Below are 14,748 nucleotides of genomic sequence, written 5' to 3' on the forward strand. Positions count from 1 at the left end.
TGAAATGCACAGAAAGCAGGAAACTAACATGTGATTACCAATTTTATTCCAGGCATTGTGTGGACAGATAAAGAGTTTGAAAACTACTCGTACAAAATCTATATAACATCTTGTTTGGGTATTAAACTTTATATGAGTAGTTTTCAAACTTTGTTCCTTAGAAATCACTTTCTAGGTACCTGAAAGGTTAGAATTGAAGTAAGGGGGCCAAGAAGGCAGTTATATGTCTTCCTTTACTTTTAAAATTCATTTATTCAATATTTATGGATCATCTTTTATGTGCCTACCAATTTTTCATGTGCTGTGATACAAGGTAGCAAATAAGATAATATTCTTTTTCTTGTCTGGGTTCTGGTTACATGAGTATATTCAGTTGGCAAAATAAATACATAAATGTACTTTTCTAAATATTTTTTTTACTTGAAGTGTGTGCGTGCGCGTGTGTGCTTGTGCGTGTGCGTGTGCGTGTGCGTGTGCGTGTGTGTGTGTGTGTGTGTGAGTGTGTCACTCACACACACACACACACACACACTCTAGAGCCCCAGTGCACGAAATTCGTGCACTGGAGCAGGGTGTGGCTCTCAGCCTGGCCTGCGCCCTCTTGCAGTTCGGGAGCCCTCAGGGGATGTCCAACTGATGGACATTCTTAGCGCTGCCACAGAGGTGGGAGAGGCTCCCGCCACCACTGCTGCACTCGTTAGCCTTAAGCGCGGCTCAGGGCTTCTGGCTGAGTGACACTCCCCCTGTGGGAGTGCACTGACCACCAGGGGGCAGCTCCTGCATTGAGCGTCTGCCTCCTGGGTGGTCAGTGCATGTCATAGCAATGGGTCGGTCTGCTGTTTGGTCAATTTGCATATTAGCCTTTTATTATATAGAACTAGAGGCCTGGTGCACAAAAATTTGTGCACTCGGGGGGAAGGGGGGGTCCCTCAGCCCGGCCTGTGCCCTCTCGCAGTCTGGGAACCCTCGGGAGATAACAACCTGCTGGCTTAGGCCTGCTCCCGGGTGGCAGAGGGCAGGCCCAATCCCTAGGTGCAGTCCTTGGTCGGGCTCAGAGCAGGGCTGATTGGGGAGTTGGGGCACCGCCCCTGTCATGCACAGAGCAGGGCGATCGGGAGGTTGTGATGCCACCCTCAGTCACGCTCAGGGTAGGGCTGATTGGGGGGTTGGGGCACCGTCCCCTGTCACACTCAAGGCAGGGTCTATGGGGAGGTTGCAGCGCCACCCCCTGTCACGCACAGAGCAGGGCCCATCAGGGGGGTTGGAGCTCCGTACCCTTTCACGCACAGAGCAGGGCCCATCAGGGGGTTGGGGCGCTGCCCTCTTATCACCCACAGAGCAGGGCCGATCAGGGGGTTGTGGCGCCGCCACTCTCACACTCGGGGCAGGGCTGATGAGGAGGTTATGGCTCTACCCCGTCACACAGAGCAGGGCCCGTGGGGGGGTGGGGGTTGGGGCGCCGCACCCTGTCACACACACAGCCGCAGGGCCGATAGGGAGGTTGTGGCCCCGCCCCCTGTCACACACAGAGCCGCAGGGCGATCAGGGGGTTTGTGCGCTGCCCCCTGTCACGCTGATCCCAGTGCCGGGAGGCCTCGTGGCTCCGCTGATCCCGGTGCTGGGAGGCATATTACCCTTTTACTATATAGGGTAGAGGCCTGGTGCACGGGTGGGTGCCGGCTGGTTTGCCCTGAAGGGTGTCCTGGATCAGGGTGGGGGTCCCCACTGGGGTGCCTGGCCAGCCTGGGTGAGGGGATGATGGCTGTTTGCAGCTGGTCACACACCCTTCAGGGTGGGGGTCCCCACTGGGGTGCCTGGCCAGTCTGGGTGAGGGGCTGAGGGCTGTTTTCAGGCTGGGGGTGACTGAAGCTCCCAACCGCTCCTTTTTTTTCTTTTTTCTTTTTTTATTCTGGGCCCACTTTAGCTTTGAGGCTTGGCTCCAGCTCTTAGGCCTCCGCTGCTGAAAGTAGGTTTCTGGCCTTTGCTTACAATGTTGTGATCCTGCTGGCTGAAGCTCGGCGGACTAAAGCAGGTTTCTGGGGTTTTGTTTAGCTTCTATATTTGTTACATAGTTGCTTAGAATTGCAGCTCAGAGGCCTGCAGCGGCAGGTGGGGAACGTTGGAGTCTTCCGTCACTGAAGCAAGCAAGCCTCATGTTAGTTTCAAGCTGCCTGGCTGCCGGTCGCCATCTTGGCTGGCAGTTAATTTGCATATTGCCCTGATTAGCCAGTGGGAAGAGTAGCGGTCGTACGCCAATTACCATGTTTCTGTTTTATTAGATAGGATGTGTGTGTGTGTGTGTGTGTGTGTGTGTGTGTGTGTGTGTGTGTGTGGAGGGAGGGGGGGGGGAGAGAGAGAGAGAAAGAGAAAGAGAAAGAGAGAATGAAAGAAATTAGAGCTGGAAGCTTCTGAATGTCCAGACACGTATTTGGTTGTCATTATTGGCATAGATGGCAGAGGCCAGGGATGCCACTAAATACCCTACAGTGCATATAATAACGCCCCCTCCCCCACTTCAAAGAATTATGTAGCTTAAAATGTCAATAACGCTGAAGTTGAGAAAGCCTGATCTAATCATCTGAATTTTTCATTTTTATTATTTATTTATTAATTTATTATTTCAGAGGAAGGGGGAGAGAGAGAAACATCAATGATGAGAGAGAATCATTGATTGACTGCCGCCTACATACCCCACACTGGGGATCTAGACCACAACCCAGGATGTGCCCTGACTGGGAATTGAACCATGACCTCCTGGTTCATAGGTCGGTGCTCAATCACTGAGCTGCACCGGCCAGACCCAGCTCTATTTTCTATAACTTAATAAAATTTGCTTCTCAAATGTTAGATTATATGTGTGTGTGTTTGAGAAATCTCGTAATTTTTTTTAAAAAAGTAGTTTCTTTCCCTTTGATAATACTGTAATCCAAACTATATACTCACAAAATTGATAAATAAGGAAATTAATATATAGCCCAAACTTCAAATTTAAGGCATTTTCCTGTTAAATTATATTAAGTGCTAAATTGTAGTACTAGTAGAAAAATCTAGTTCTGGTAGACTGTAAATACCAGGTGAGGGCAGTTAATGTTTGAGAGCAATAAGTGTGAAGTCAGGATCTTCAGACATAGGAAAGTTTCTAGTAGACTGAGAGACTGTGAACGTGTGTTTAGTGGCTGTCATTAGAAGTTGGGCCTACACAGTTAGAATTTCCTGATTGAAGGTTGGCATCCAAATTCTTTCACTTCTAGAGCATCCTGGTAGATGTTTTGCCTCTTCTCTTTTTTTTAAAATATATTTTATTGATTTTTTTACAGAGAGGAAGGGAGAGAGATAGAGAGTTAGAAACATCGATGAGAGAGAAACATCGATCAGCTGCCTCCTGCACATCTCCTACTGGGGATATGCCCGCAACCCAGGTACATGCCCTTGACCGGAATCGAACCTGGGACCTTTCAGTCCCCAGGCCGATGCTCTATCCACTGAGCCAAACCAGTTTCGGCTTGCCTCTTCTTTTTTTTAAAAAAATACATTTTTATTGATTTCAGAGAGGGAGGGGGAGAGATAGAAATATCAATGATGAGAGAGAATCCTTGATCAGCCGCCTCCTATACCCCCTCTACTAGGGATTGAGCCTGTAACCAGGGCATGTGTTCTTGACCAGAATCAAACTTGGGACCCTTCAGTCTGCAGGCCGACATTCTATCCACTGAGCCAAACCAGCCGTGGCTGTTGTTGCTTCTTGAACTCTAGTTCCAGCATGGCAGGCTCTCCCCAAAATTACCTGACTGAAAAGACTAAAAAAAAAAAAAAAGGAGAGATTGTTTGTAGGAGGGAGAATGGTAGCAGGGAACAAACCAATTGTAATATGAGGTAAGGCTTCAAATACTGGCTTAAGATCTACCTATATTAATGTCACATCCTATATAATAAAGAGGTAATATGCAAATTGACCCTCACACCCTCACAAGATGGCTGCCTTCAACCAGGCCGGCAGGGGGGTTAGTGAGGGATGACCAAACGACTGACAGGCAGGCTGCATGGGGCAACCAGGCTGGCGGGGGTTAGTGAGGGATGACCAGGCTGGCAGGGGGGCGGTTGGGGTTGATTAGGCTGGCGGGGGCGGGCAGTGAGGGGCAACTAGGCGGGGGGTGGGGGGGCGCAGTAAGGGGTGACCAGGCAGCAGGCAGGTGAGTGATTAGGAGCCAGTGGTCCAGGATTGTGAGAGGGATGTCCGACTGCTGTTTTAGGCCTGATCCCAAGGGGTCCCAGATTGGAGAGGGCGCAGGCTGGGCTGAGAGGACCCCCCCCCTCTCTCATGCATGAATTTCGTGCACTGGGCCTCTAGTATTAATATATAAGAATTGGTTTACAGGAAAGTTAATCATATCTGACATATGAAAGCTTTCAGGGGTAAGTGTTTAGTAGCTTATATATTTTAGTTGACTCCTTCAACACAGATGTCTTTGTGTTAACATCGGAGTAAATTATTTGCTTTGATATAAAGAGTTATCCCTCTTCATTCTAAGTTGTGAAACTCTTAAACTTTGAACTGTACAGCTATTCAACTGTATAGAGAACAAAGATCTCAGATAATGTATTTTATGTAAAATACTTAAAGAGAAGTTAGCATCTATTGTGCATGTGGATTTATTTAATAGGCAGCATCTGTTTTTAGTTGTTAGATTTGGTACTGTGTTGTACTGCTTATATTTGAAACTAGGAATTGGATATTTACTATATTCAACCTAATGTATTAATTTTTCTTAGATAAGAAAGCAAATCTAGGCAAAAATGCAAGTGTGAACACACAACATGGACCAGCAACAGAAATTGCTGTAGAGACCACCATACCCAAACAAGGACAGAATCTATGGTAATGTGAGCATTCATCTGGCTGCTCTTTTTCCTTTCAATGTTAAGAAAGTATTTACTATATTAACACCAGTGAGTTAGTGATTATCTATTCAGATATTTTGTGTTACTTTGATTTCTTGGATATGTAAACTCATTGCTTTAAAAGCAGGCTTGATTTTTTTTTTTTTTAATCCTCACTTGAGGAGATATATATATATATATATATATATATTTTATTGATGTTAGGAAGGGAGAGAGAGACATCGATGTGAGAGACACATTGATTTGGTTGCCTCTGGATGGTGGATGGAACCTGCAAACCTAGGTATGTGCCCTGACCAGGAATTGAATCCATAACCCTTTGGTGTACAAGACAACACTCCAACCAGCTGAGCCACCTGGCTGGGGCAAAGCAGACTTGATTTTTTGATAAATATTTATTTGTTCTAAGTTTGGAATTACATTTCCCCCCCTGTAATGTAACCTTGTATATGATAGATCTTATATAGCATTTGAAGCGCTTTTCAGTCCATTTGCAAATAGAAATATTTAGCATTTTCATTAATTAAAAAATAACTGTATACATAGCCATTAATTTTCCTTTGTGTTGATTCTACTTTTAGGCAGGATTGTGAGAGGGATGTCCGACTGCTGTTTTAGTCCTTTCTACTGAAAGGACTCTTTGTGATTACATTAATTGCTTTAGCTTTGATAACCTTTGGTTTAATGACCATTTATCTTTTTGAATATCCAAGTTTACTCTTTGAAGGTGTATGGACAAATATGCCTATAACTTGATAAGATTTGTCTCATATTCATATTCTAGTAGGAATTATGGGCTCCAGTGTCCGTGGATAAAGTTAACAATTAAGCATGGAAATAGTAAACTAGTTCTTCTTGTGAGCAAGTTTGGAATTCTGCTTTCCTAATTCCCACCATCAACCCTAGATTCCTTTCTTAATGTTTGACTTTTGACCCCTGCACCCCACCCCCAATTATTCAGGCCTTTTTTGCCCCTACAGGTTCTTATGTGATAGTCAGAAGGAACTGGATGAGTTGTTAAATTGCCTTCACCCTCAGGGAATACGAGAAAGTCAGCTTAAAGAAAGACTAGAGAAGAGGTAAGGATTTTCATCTTGCTGTTCACATCTTAATTCTCTTCAGCATTAGATATTATAAATGTCTTAGATTTTTGTGTGTGTGTGTGCTTTTTTTTTATCCATTAAAAACTATCATTTTTAAAAACATCTAACTTTTATATTTCTTTTGCTTGGTATTTTCTTGGCACGTCATACTTATTTAGAAAAATATGCTTTTAACCACGTATATTCAGGGTAACAGGATTAGTCATTGAATAATGCATGCCATGCACCACACTGAAATCCTCTTTGTTGTTAGGCAGCATTGCACATCAGTTGGTGATCAGAAGTATTCTGTCAGTATTCAAAATAGCCAAAAAATGAAAAAAATCTAGATGTCCATCAACTGATGGATAGATGTTATTCTTATATCCATAAATTCAGCCATAAAAAGGAACAAAGTGCTGATATATGCAACAACACGGTTGAACCCAGAAAATATGCTGAGTCAAAGAAGCCAGATGCAATAGACTGCATATTTTATGATTCCATTTATATGAGACTTCCAAAATAAGTAAATCCACAGAAAGTAGATTATTGTTTGCCCGGGAATGGGAGATGGGGAGAACTGGGAGCCACTGCTAAAGCTGTGGGATTTTTTTAAAAAAATATATTTTATTGATTTTCTACAGAGAGGAAGGGAGAGGTATAGAGAGTTAGGAACATCAATGAGAGAGAAACATCGATCAGCTGCCTCCTGCACGCCCCCTACTGGGGATGTGCCTGCAGCCAAGGTACATGCCCTTGACCGGAATCGAACCTGGGACCCTTGAGTCCGCAGGCCGACGCTCTATCCACTGAGCCAAACCGGTTAGGCAAGCTGTGGGATTTTTTATGGGGTGATAAAAATATGTTGGAATTAGGTAGTTTGGTTAGTTCCACAACATAAAAACCACTAAAAATTTATACTTTTTAAAATGGCGAGTTTAATGTTATGTGACTTACATCTCAAAAAAAAACCAAAAAACCCCAAACACCCCAAAATCCCAAGCAAGAACTGTGCTATCTACAAAATGAGCATCAACTCCATCAAGATTTGTTAGTGTACTTCCTTTTCTAGGCATTGTTTCTATCAAAGCTAGGATAAGATTTTGGTTTAAGACTACCTTTTATTTCTGACTGCGGGCTTTCATGGTTGAATTTAGGTTTGATTGAGAGAATGAAAATACCAGACTTTTGTGAGTGGTTGTGGATACATATCGGTTTTAGCCCACTGCTTAATGTGAAAAATTAAAATTATATTCAGAATCATGCTGTATTAATGCAGATATGATTAGGAAAATTAAGAAAGACAAGGGAAAATGTCAGTACACAGAACCACAAAGGGATATAGTTCTATGATGAACCTTCTTATTAAAATACAGTCAAACCTCGGTTCTCAAATGAACAATTTTGTTCTCAACTAAGTTGTTCAAAGAAAAAAGCGTCTCCGTTGTTGAACAAATTTCAGTTCTAGACCTGAAACCCTTTCATGCTGATATAGATCAGCATGACAAAAGCATCTCTCAGGCCCATCTCAGGAAATAGTGCTGTAAATATACATGTATTTTTTGCTTTTGTTGCTGATGAAATGGACAATTAGCACAATTTTAAAACATAAAGAAGCTATCAAGAGTGCTAATGTTGCTAAGGGTATGAAAGAAACAATGATCATAGGCAATTGAAGAGGTAGAGAGTTTGTTGATTTGTATAAATGAAAAGCAGTTAGCTGGTGGCTACGCAAAGATGCTGCATGCTGACCTGAAAGATACCCCTGGAACGAGTGCTGACAGTGATTTGTTTAAGGCTAGTAGGTAGTGATTCGATAAATTTAAGACAAGAAGTGTTTGTTTATTGATTAAGAAAGGTTAAAACAGGGAATCATTTGGGTGTCTGAAACAAATTCAATTTATATTATTTCTAATGGGAAAAAATTATTCTGTTTTCCAACAAATTGCTTCTTGAACAGCCTTCTGGAATGAATGAAGTTTAGAGCCAAGGTTCTACTGTATTTGCTAGGCACATGCATAGGATTGAAAGGACTTGTTCCGTTCACTAAAAAAGCTGTCAAGCAGTACATATAGTCTTTGGGGCTTACTGCTCTTTACTTGGCACTAAAGAGCCATCCTTTATTTATTTATTTATTTATTTTTTTATTAAATAACTGAAGTCCATTTTCCTTTATATTATTCCATGACTAATATTTGTGAATCTGCCCCAATTTATTTATCTGTTCTCTTGGTGGTGGTTATTTGAGTTGATTTCCCTGGGGGTAGCGAAGGTGATGAGGTAATACTTCACAAACCATTTGAGGTTCAGATTTATTTAAAAATACATAGGGTATCCCCAAAAAATGTATGCACACTTTGAATAATTATAAAGGCAATGTTTATTAAAATACATTTCATTCTCAAAATGTAACAGAATATACACACACACACATATTTTTGGGGGGACACCATATATATTTTTTCTCTTTATAAAAAAATATGTAAAATGATAGATATAAATTAAAGGGTATGCAGTCAGTTATAGCTCAGTAAGAAAGATTTTTTTAAAAAAGTATATTGAAGGATACTAGGCCATTTGGAAACATAAAGAAGTAAATTTTTTTGTTATATCAATGAACATTTATATACTTAGCCACAGAAACAATCTCAACAAAATACAAAAGTAGAAAGCTTCAGGATATATTCTCTCATCAGATTGCAATAAAATTAGAGATAAATTATTTAAAGATGATTAAAAAGACCTTAACTGGTAGTAAGTATATTCCTAGGTAACAATTAGATAAAACAAGAAAATAAAGGGAAATTATATTGAACATGGAAAACAATGAAAGAATCCTTTATTTAAAAAAAATTTTTTTAAATATATTTTTATTGATTTCAGAGAGGAAGGGAGAGGGAGAGAGAGAGATAGAAACATCAATGATGAGAATCATTGATCTGCTGCTCCTGCACGCCACACAATGGGATCAAGCCTGCAACCCAGGCATGTGCCCTTGACCGGAATAAAACCTAGGACCCTTCAGTCCACAGGCTGACACTCTATCCACTGAGCCAAACCTGCTAGGGCTGAAAGAATCCTTCCTATATAATAAAAGGCTAATGTGCAAATTGTCCCCTCCACCGGGAGTTTGACCAAGGGGTGGGGCTGGTCAGCCGGCCACCTGCCCATGCGCGGGTCAGCTGGACCCCACCCGTGCATGAATTCATGCACCAGGGCTCTAGTCCTTTATAAGAACACTAGTAACAATGAAGTTGTATTCAGGAAAATTATATTAAAAACCCATATTATTAAGAAAGAATAGGGAACTTAGTACTCAGCTTAGATGACCTTAAGCTTTAGTTTTCATTTTCGTATAGGAAGCCAACAGTGAAGCTAATAGTTGGCCCCATCCAAGGTAGAGAGTCGTATTTTAGTCTTTCTTTTCTGGGACTTCTCAAATGGTTAATCATTAGTGGAAAAGTGCATGTGAAGTGAAGGTCCTCATGTAGGTTTTCAGTTGAAATTTTTTTTCTGTGTTGTGAAGAATTTTAGGCAGATGATTTAAAGTTATCTTGGGTTGGTAGCAATTTTGCAACTGACATAAGCAAGTATACTTTCTCTCTGGAGGAGCACAGCTTTAAACCAGGCCTCAAAGAATTCCCACAAACTTGGATAAAATTCCAAGAAACTCATGGTAAGTTTAAAAATATACAAACTAGGTATCATGAATAAGAGCTAGGAAAAGCAACCCACTTTAGATACTGGAATTTAGCAAATACAGAATAAAATAAGTTTTTAAAATAAATCAAGAATAAGAGAAATTTGAAATTTCATGCAAGAAACAGACTACTAAAAATTACCAAGGAGAGGTGAAAAATCTAAAGATGTCTTATAGAAATAAAACATGTTATTCAAGTAATTGAAATTTATGAACCATCTTCAAAAGTTTCTTTATTTCCCCTTCTGCTTATCCCAACTTTTCTAGGTACCAGGACATTGTTCATTCTATTCACCTAGCCCGGAAGCCAAATTTGGGCCTAAAATCCTGTGATGGCAACCAGGAGCTCTTAAACTTTCTTCGCAGTGATCTCATTGAAGTTGCAACAAGGTTACAAAAGGGAGGTCTTGGTTATGTGGAAGAAACATCGGAATTTGAAGCACGAGTAAGAACATATGAAAACACCCTTTGAAATCTGTTACTCATGAAAACCCAATTTGGAATTGTCCCCTGATACTGTTGTTGACTTCCCCTGGTGATCCTGGAAATCGTATGTTTGGGTTTATCTTGAAAGACATGTGGAACTGAAAAATACTCTATATACATATGATATTTTTCCTTCGTCATCTTTTGCTGGTATCCCCAAAAATCTAATAGTTGTCTCAGAGCCTTTTTATTAAGTTGAATGAAAACTGGTCCTGGAGCCATAGCCCTGTAACATTATTTAACATGTTTATTAGCATGTGATGCCTGTGCTTTAAGGTCTGAAATACATTTGTTGTGTTCGGATTTTATGCATCATTCTTTTTTTTTAATGTATTTTTATTGATTTCAGAGAGGAAGGGAGAGAGAGAGAGAGAGAGATAGAAACATCAATGATGAGAATCATCGATTGGCTGTCTCCTACATGCCCCCTACTGGGGATTGAGCCCGCAACCCAGGCAGGTGCCCTTGACCAGAATCGAACCCAGGACCCTTCAATCCATAGGCTGATGCTCTATTTACTGAGCAAAACTGGCTAGGGCTGATTTTATGCATTCTTTACACTAGATTAACTCAGGAGAATTATGCTTATATTGGGCAATACTCATGCTGTTAGATTGGAGAATACTATCCATCAATTATTGTAAAATATTTTTTACTGATTTTAAATAATAAAGTCCATATTAACTCTAACCAGCGGTTCTCAACCTGTGGGTCGCAACCATCGGGAAACACATATAGCATATCAGATATTTACATTACGATTTATAACAGTAGCAAAATTACAGTTATGAAGTAGCAACGAAAATAATTTTATGGTTGGGGGTCACCACAACATGAGGAACTGTATTAAAGGGCCGCAGCATTAGGAAGGTTGAGAACCCCTGCGGGTCCTTTCAAACTATTTATGTGCATTATAGCATGTATATTTTTGTTGTATCATTTTTAAATTTTTTTCAACTACAGTTGACATACAATATTATATTAGTTTCAGGTGTAATTGGATAATTTTTATGAGCAGTTACATCTTTCTCAGAAACTCCCTTTGTCCTAATTTATAAACACTTTCTATTTCTTTTAGTTTTTATATCACTTCAGGGTCATAATAACCGATGGAGTTGATACTATTTTATATCTTCTACTGTCAGAGTTTGTATTTCATTTTCTTTGCTATTGGAATTAGCAAATTATAAATGCATCTTATATATGCTACTTTTTCTTTTTAATTAATCTGTTTATGAATTCTTGATACATTTCCTAGGGAAAAGAATTTAAATACATTTGTTTTTAAATCTTTTTTAGGAATTATTCAACCCAAAATAACTTTGCCATTTTCAAATATTACATTTACTCTTTTATTTATTTAGCAAATATTTACCAAGTGCCTGCTTTGTGTCAGACCATACCGTACTAGCATTGGATTATCATCATTCTTCCTTGTTTCTCTTTGTGGTTATAAAATGACATCTTTTAATTGTGTGTCTTGCATGACTAAAGAAAGTAGTTTGGTATTTAAGAACATGATTTGGGTCCAAGTGATTTAGCTTCTGTTTTCTCATTCATAAAAAAAAAATGTGAGACTTAGCTGAAGTCAAGTATGTAAAGCATATTACTTAGTTTATAGTTTGTAAGCTAGTAGTTCAGACAATTTCAATTTTCCTTCCTAGTTTTTCTTTGCCTTTAGACTATGGTTTACACATAATAGGCACTCAGTTTACTAAGCGAAAGAATTGAATTGATTACTTAAGTAGAGCAAGTTTCAGCATTTTGTGGATCCCTTCGCTGGAGAAATGGAAGTAGGCAGCTATTTTTAAATGCATAAGCCATCCATTGAACTGAGGAACCCAATTAAACTAATGTTATGTGATCCATTGGTGTCTAGGTTGATTTGAATGTAGTCAAGGATAGTCTCCTTTCATCTTTCAGCTTTTCTCTTAACCTGGTTTTTAAATCAATTCCTGTAGGTGGTCTCTTTGGAGAAACTGAAGGATTTTGGTGAATGTGTAATTGCCCTTCAAGCCAGTGTCATAAAGAAATTTCTCCAAGGCTTCATGGCTCCCAAGCAAAAGAGAAAAAAACTCCAAAGTGAAGATTCATCAAAAACTGAAGAGGTGGATGAAGAGAAAAAAATGGCAGAGGAAGCAAAGGTATCTAGTTAATGAAGATGTAATTTTATGATTGTGTAGAGTGATTTGGTTTTAAATAGTCAAGCCCTATGCTTTTTTTAAAAGATATTTTTATTGATTTCAGAGAGAGGAAGGGAGAGGGAAAGAGTGATAGAAACATCAATGATGAGAGAGAATCATTGATTGGCTGCCTCCTACACTCCCCCCACTGGGGATCGAGCCCACAACCCGGGCATGTGCCCTTGACTGGAATCGAACCCGGGACCCTTCGGTCCACAGGCCGACGCTCTTTCCACTGAGCCAAACTAGCCAGGGCAAACCCTATGCTTTTTAGCTACTGTAAACACTACTCCCTGAACCATGTTTGTCACTTTGACTGAAGTTTGTGGTTTTCAAACTGGTCTGTGAAACACAGCCCTATCTCTAGGACTGGTAATGGGTCAGAATGCCCCCTTCCCCTTTCCCTTTTTTAAAAAGGTGGTAATAGTTTTTAAATTTTTAGAAATTGTGGTAAAATAGACAATACAGTGTACAGATGATGTGTTGTAGAATTGTGCACCTGAAACCTATATAATTTTGTTAACCAGTCTCACCCCAATAAATTCAGTTAAAAAAGTAAAAATGAAAAAAATTGTGGTCAAATAGACATAACAGGCAATTTACAATTTTAACTATTTTTTTTACGAATGCAGATCTGTCATTAAGCATATTCACATTGTTCTTTAACTGTTATCATCATCAATCTCCAGAAGTTTTCATCTTCCTGAACTGAAACTGTTCATTGCAAACACTAAACTACTCATTTTACACCCCACCACAACCCCTGGCAACCACCATTTTCTTTCTATGTCTATACTAGTATATTTGACTACTGTAAGTATAGTCATAGAATATTTCTCCTTTTGTGACTTGCTTATTTAGCAGAATGTCTTCAAAGTTCACCCACATTGTAATATGTGCCAGAATTTTTTTTCTTTTTAAGTCAGTAATGTTCTAGTGTACATATATAATACCACATTTTGTTTATTCGTCCATGGATGGACACTTGGGTCACTTCCACCTTTTGGCTATTGTGAATAATGCTGCTATGAACATGGGTGTACAGCTATCTGTTCTAGTTCCTACTTTCAATTCTTTGGGGTATAGACCCAGAAATAGAATTGTTGGATTACATAGGAATTCCATTTAATTTCTTGAGGAACTGCCATAATGTCTTCCATAGTGGGTGTACCATTTCACCCTCCTACCAGTAATGCTTGAGGGTTCCAGTTTCCTGCATCTTTGCCAACATTTGTTACGTTCTGTTTCTTTGATAATAGCTTAAGGTGTGAAGTGGTATCTTGTGGATTTGATTTGTATTTCCCTAATGATTAGTGATGTTGACCATCTTTTCATGTGCTTATTGGCCATATGTCTTATCGTTGGGCAAATGTCTATCTAGTCCTCTGGCTATTTTATAATTGAGTTGTTTGGGTGTTTGTTGTCCAGTTGTATGGCTTTTTTTTTTTTTTTAAGGTTTTTATTGATTTTAGAGAGAGAGGAAAGGATAGTGGTAGTGAGAAACAGATAAAAAAACATCAATCGGCTGCTTCCTGCATTCCTCCTATTGAACCCACAGCGTCGGCATATGCTCTGACCAGGGATTAGAACCAGAAACCCCTTGGTTCACGCGCCAGCGCTCAATCACTGAGCCACACCAGCTGGGCTCTATGGGTTCTTTATATGTTCTGGATATATGATTTGCAAATTATTCTCCTATTCCATGAGCTGCCCTTTCTTTCTATTGATAATATCTTGATGCACAAAAGTTTTAAATTTTAATGTACAACATCTATTTTTTCTACTGTTGTCTCTGCTTTTGCTGTCCTATATAAGAAATCATTGCCAAATTCAGTATCATGAAGCATTTCCCTGTTTTCTTTTTTAGTTAATTTTTATAGACAGTAAAAGGTAAGAATCCAAGTTAATGGTTTTGCATGCATGTATCCAGTTCTCTTGTTTTTTAATTTTAAAAGTAACATGTTCATTGTAAGTAACAAGTGAGAGGTAAGTAAAATATGAAACAACTCCTCTTCTAATTTTACTGCCCAAGAATATCACTCTTTAATAGTTTGATGTGTTTTCTATATACATACAAGGTTGTAGGTTTGTGGATTTTATAGAATGGAATCCTTTGCATAATGTTCTGCAGTTTTTCATTCATCAGCATATCCTGAACATCTGTCTCCCCTTCCTATGAGTCCATGTAAATGTTCATTTTTCTGACATCTTAATTTCTTACTAATGAACATTAGGATGTCTCTGGTTTTTCTTTAAAAAAAACCATTTTTAATAATTTTTCTATTTTTAATTGAATTTATTGGGGTTAACAATTTATACATCATCTCTATTATGTGTTCACCTCCCCAAGTCTTTTTTTGAAAAAATACATTTTTATTAATTTCAGAGAGGAAGA

At 39.4% G+C, this 14,748-nt stretch overlaps 1 protein-coding gene across 3 annotated transcripts in view; it reads left to right on the plus strand.

The window, feature by feature from the left end:
• The window catches only part of BAZ1B (bromodomain adjacent to zinc finger domain 1B), a 78,530-nt gene that overhangs the window by 49,813 nt on the left and 13,969 nt on the right, over positions 1-14,748 (plus strand). For all 3 annotated transcript variants that reach the window (XM_059693482.1, XM_059693483.1, XM_059693484.1), the window contains 4 exons: positions 4,771-4,876; positions 5,880-5,978; positions 9,952-10,129; positions 12,132-12,314. In XM_059693482.1, the coding sequence (XP_059549465.1) occupies positions 4,771-4,876; positions 5,880-5,978; positions 9,952-10,129; positions 12,132-12,314 (566 nt within the window). The remainder of the gene's footprint in view (positions 1-4,770; positions 4,877-5,879; positions 5,979-9,951; positions 10,130-12,131; positions 12,315-14,748) is intronic.

Source organism: Myotis daubentonii, chromosome 4 (assembly GCF_963259705.1).
Source record: "Myotis daubentonii chromosome 4, mMyoDau2.1, whole genome shotgun sequence".
Classification (NCBI taxonomy): Eukaryota; Metazoa; Chordata; class Mammalia; order Chiroptera; family Vespertilionidae; genus Myotis; species Myotis daubentonii.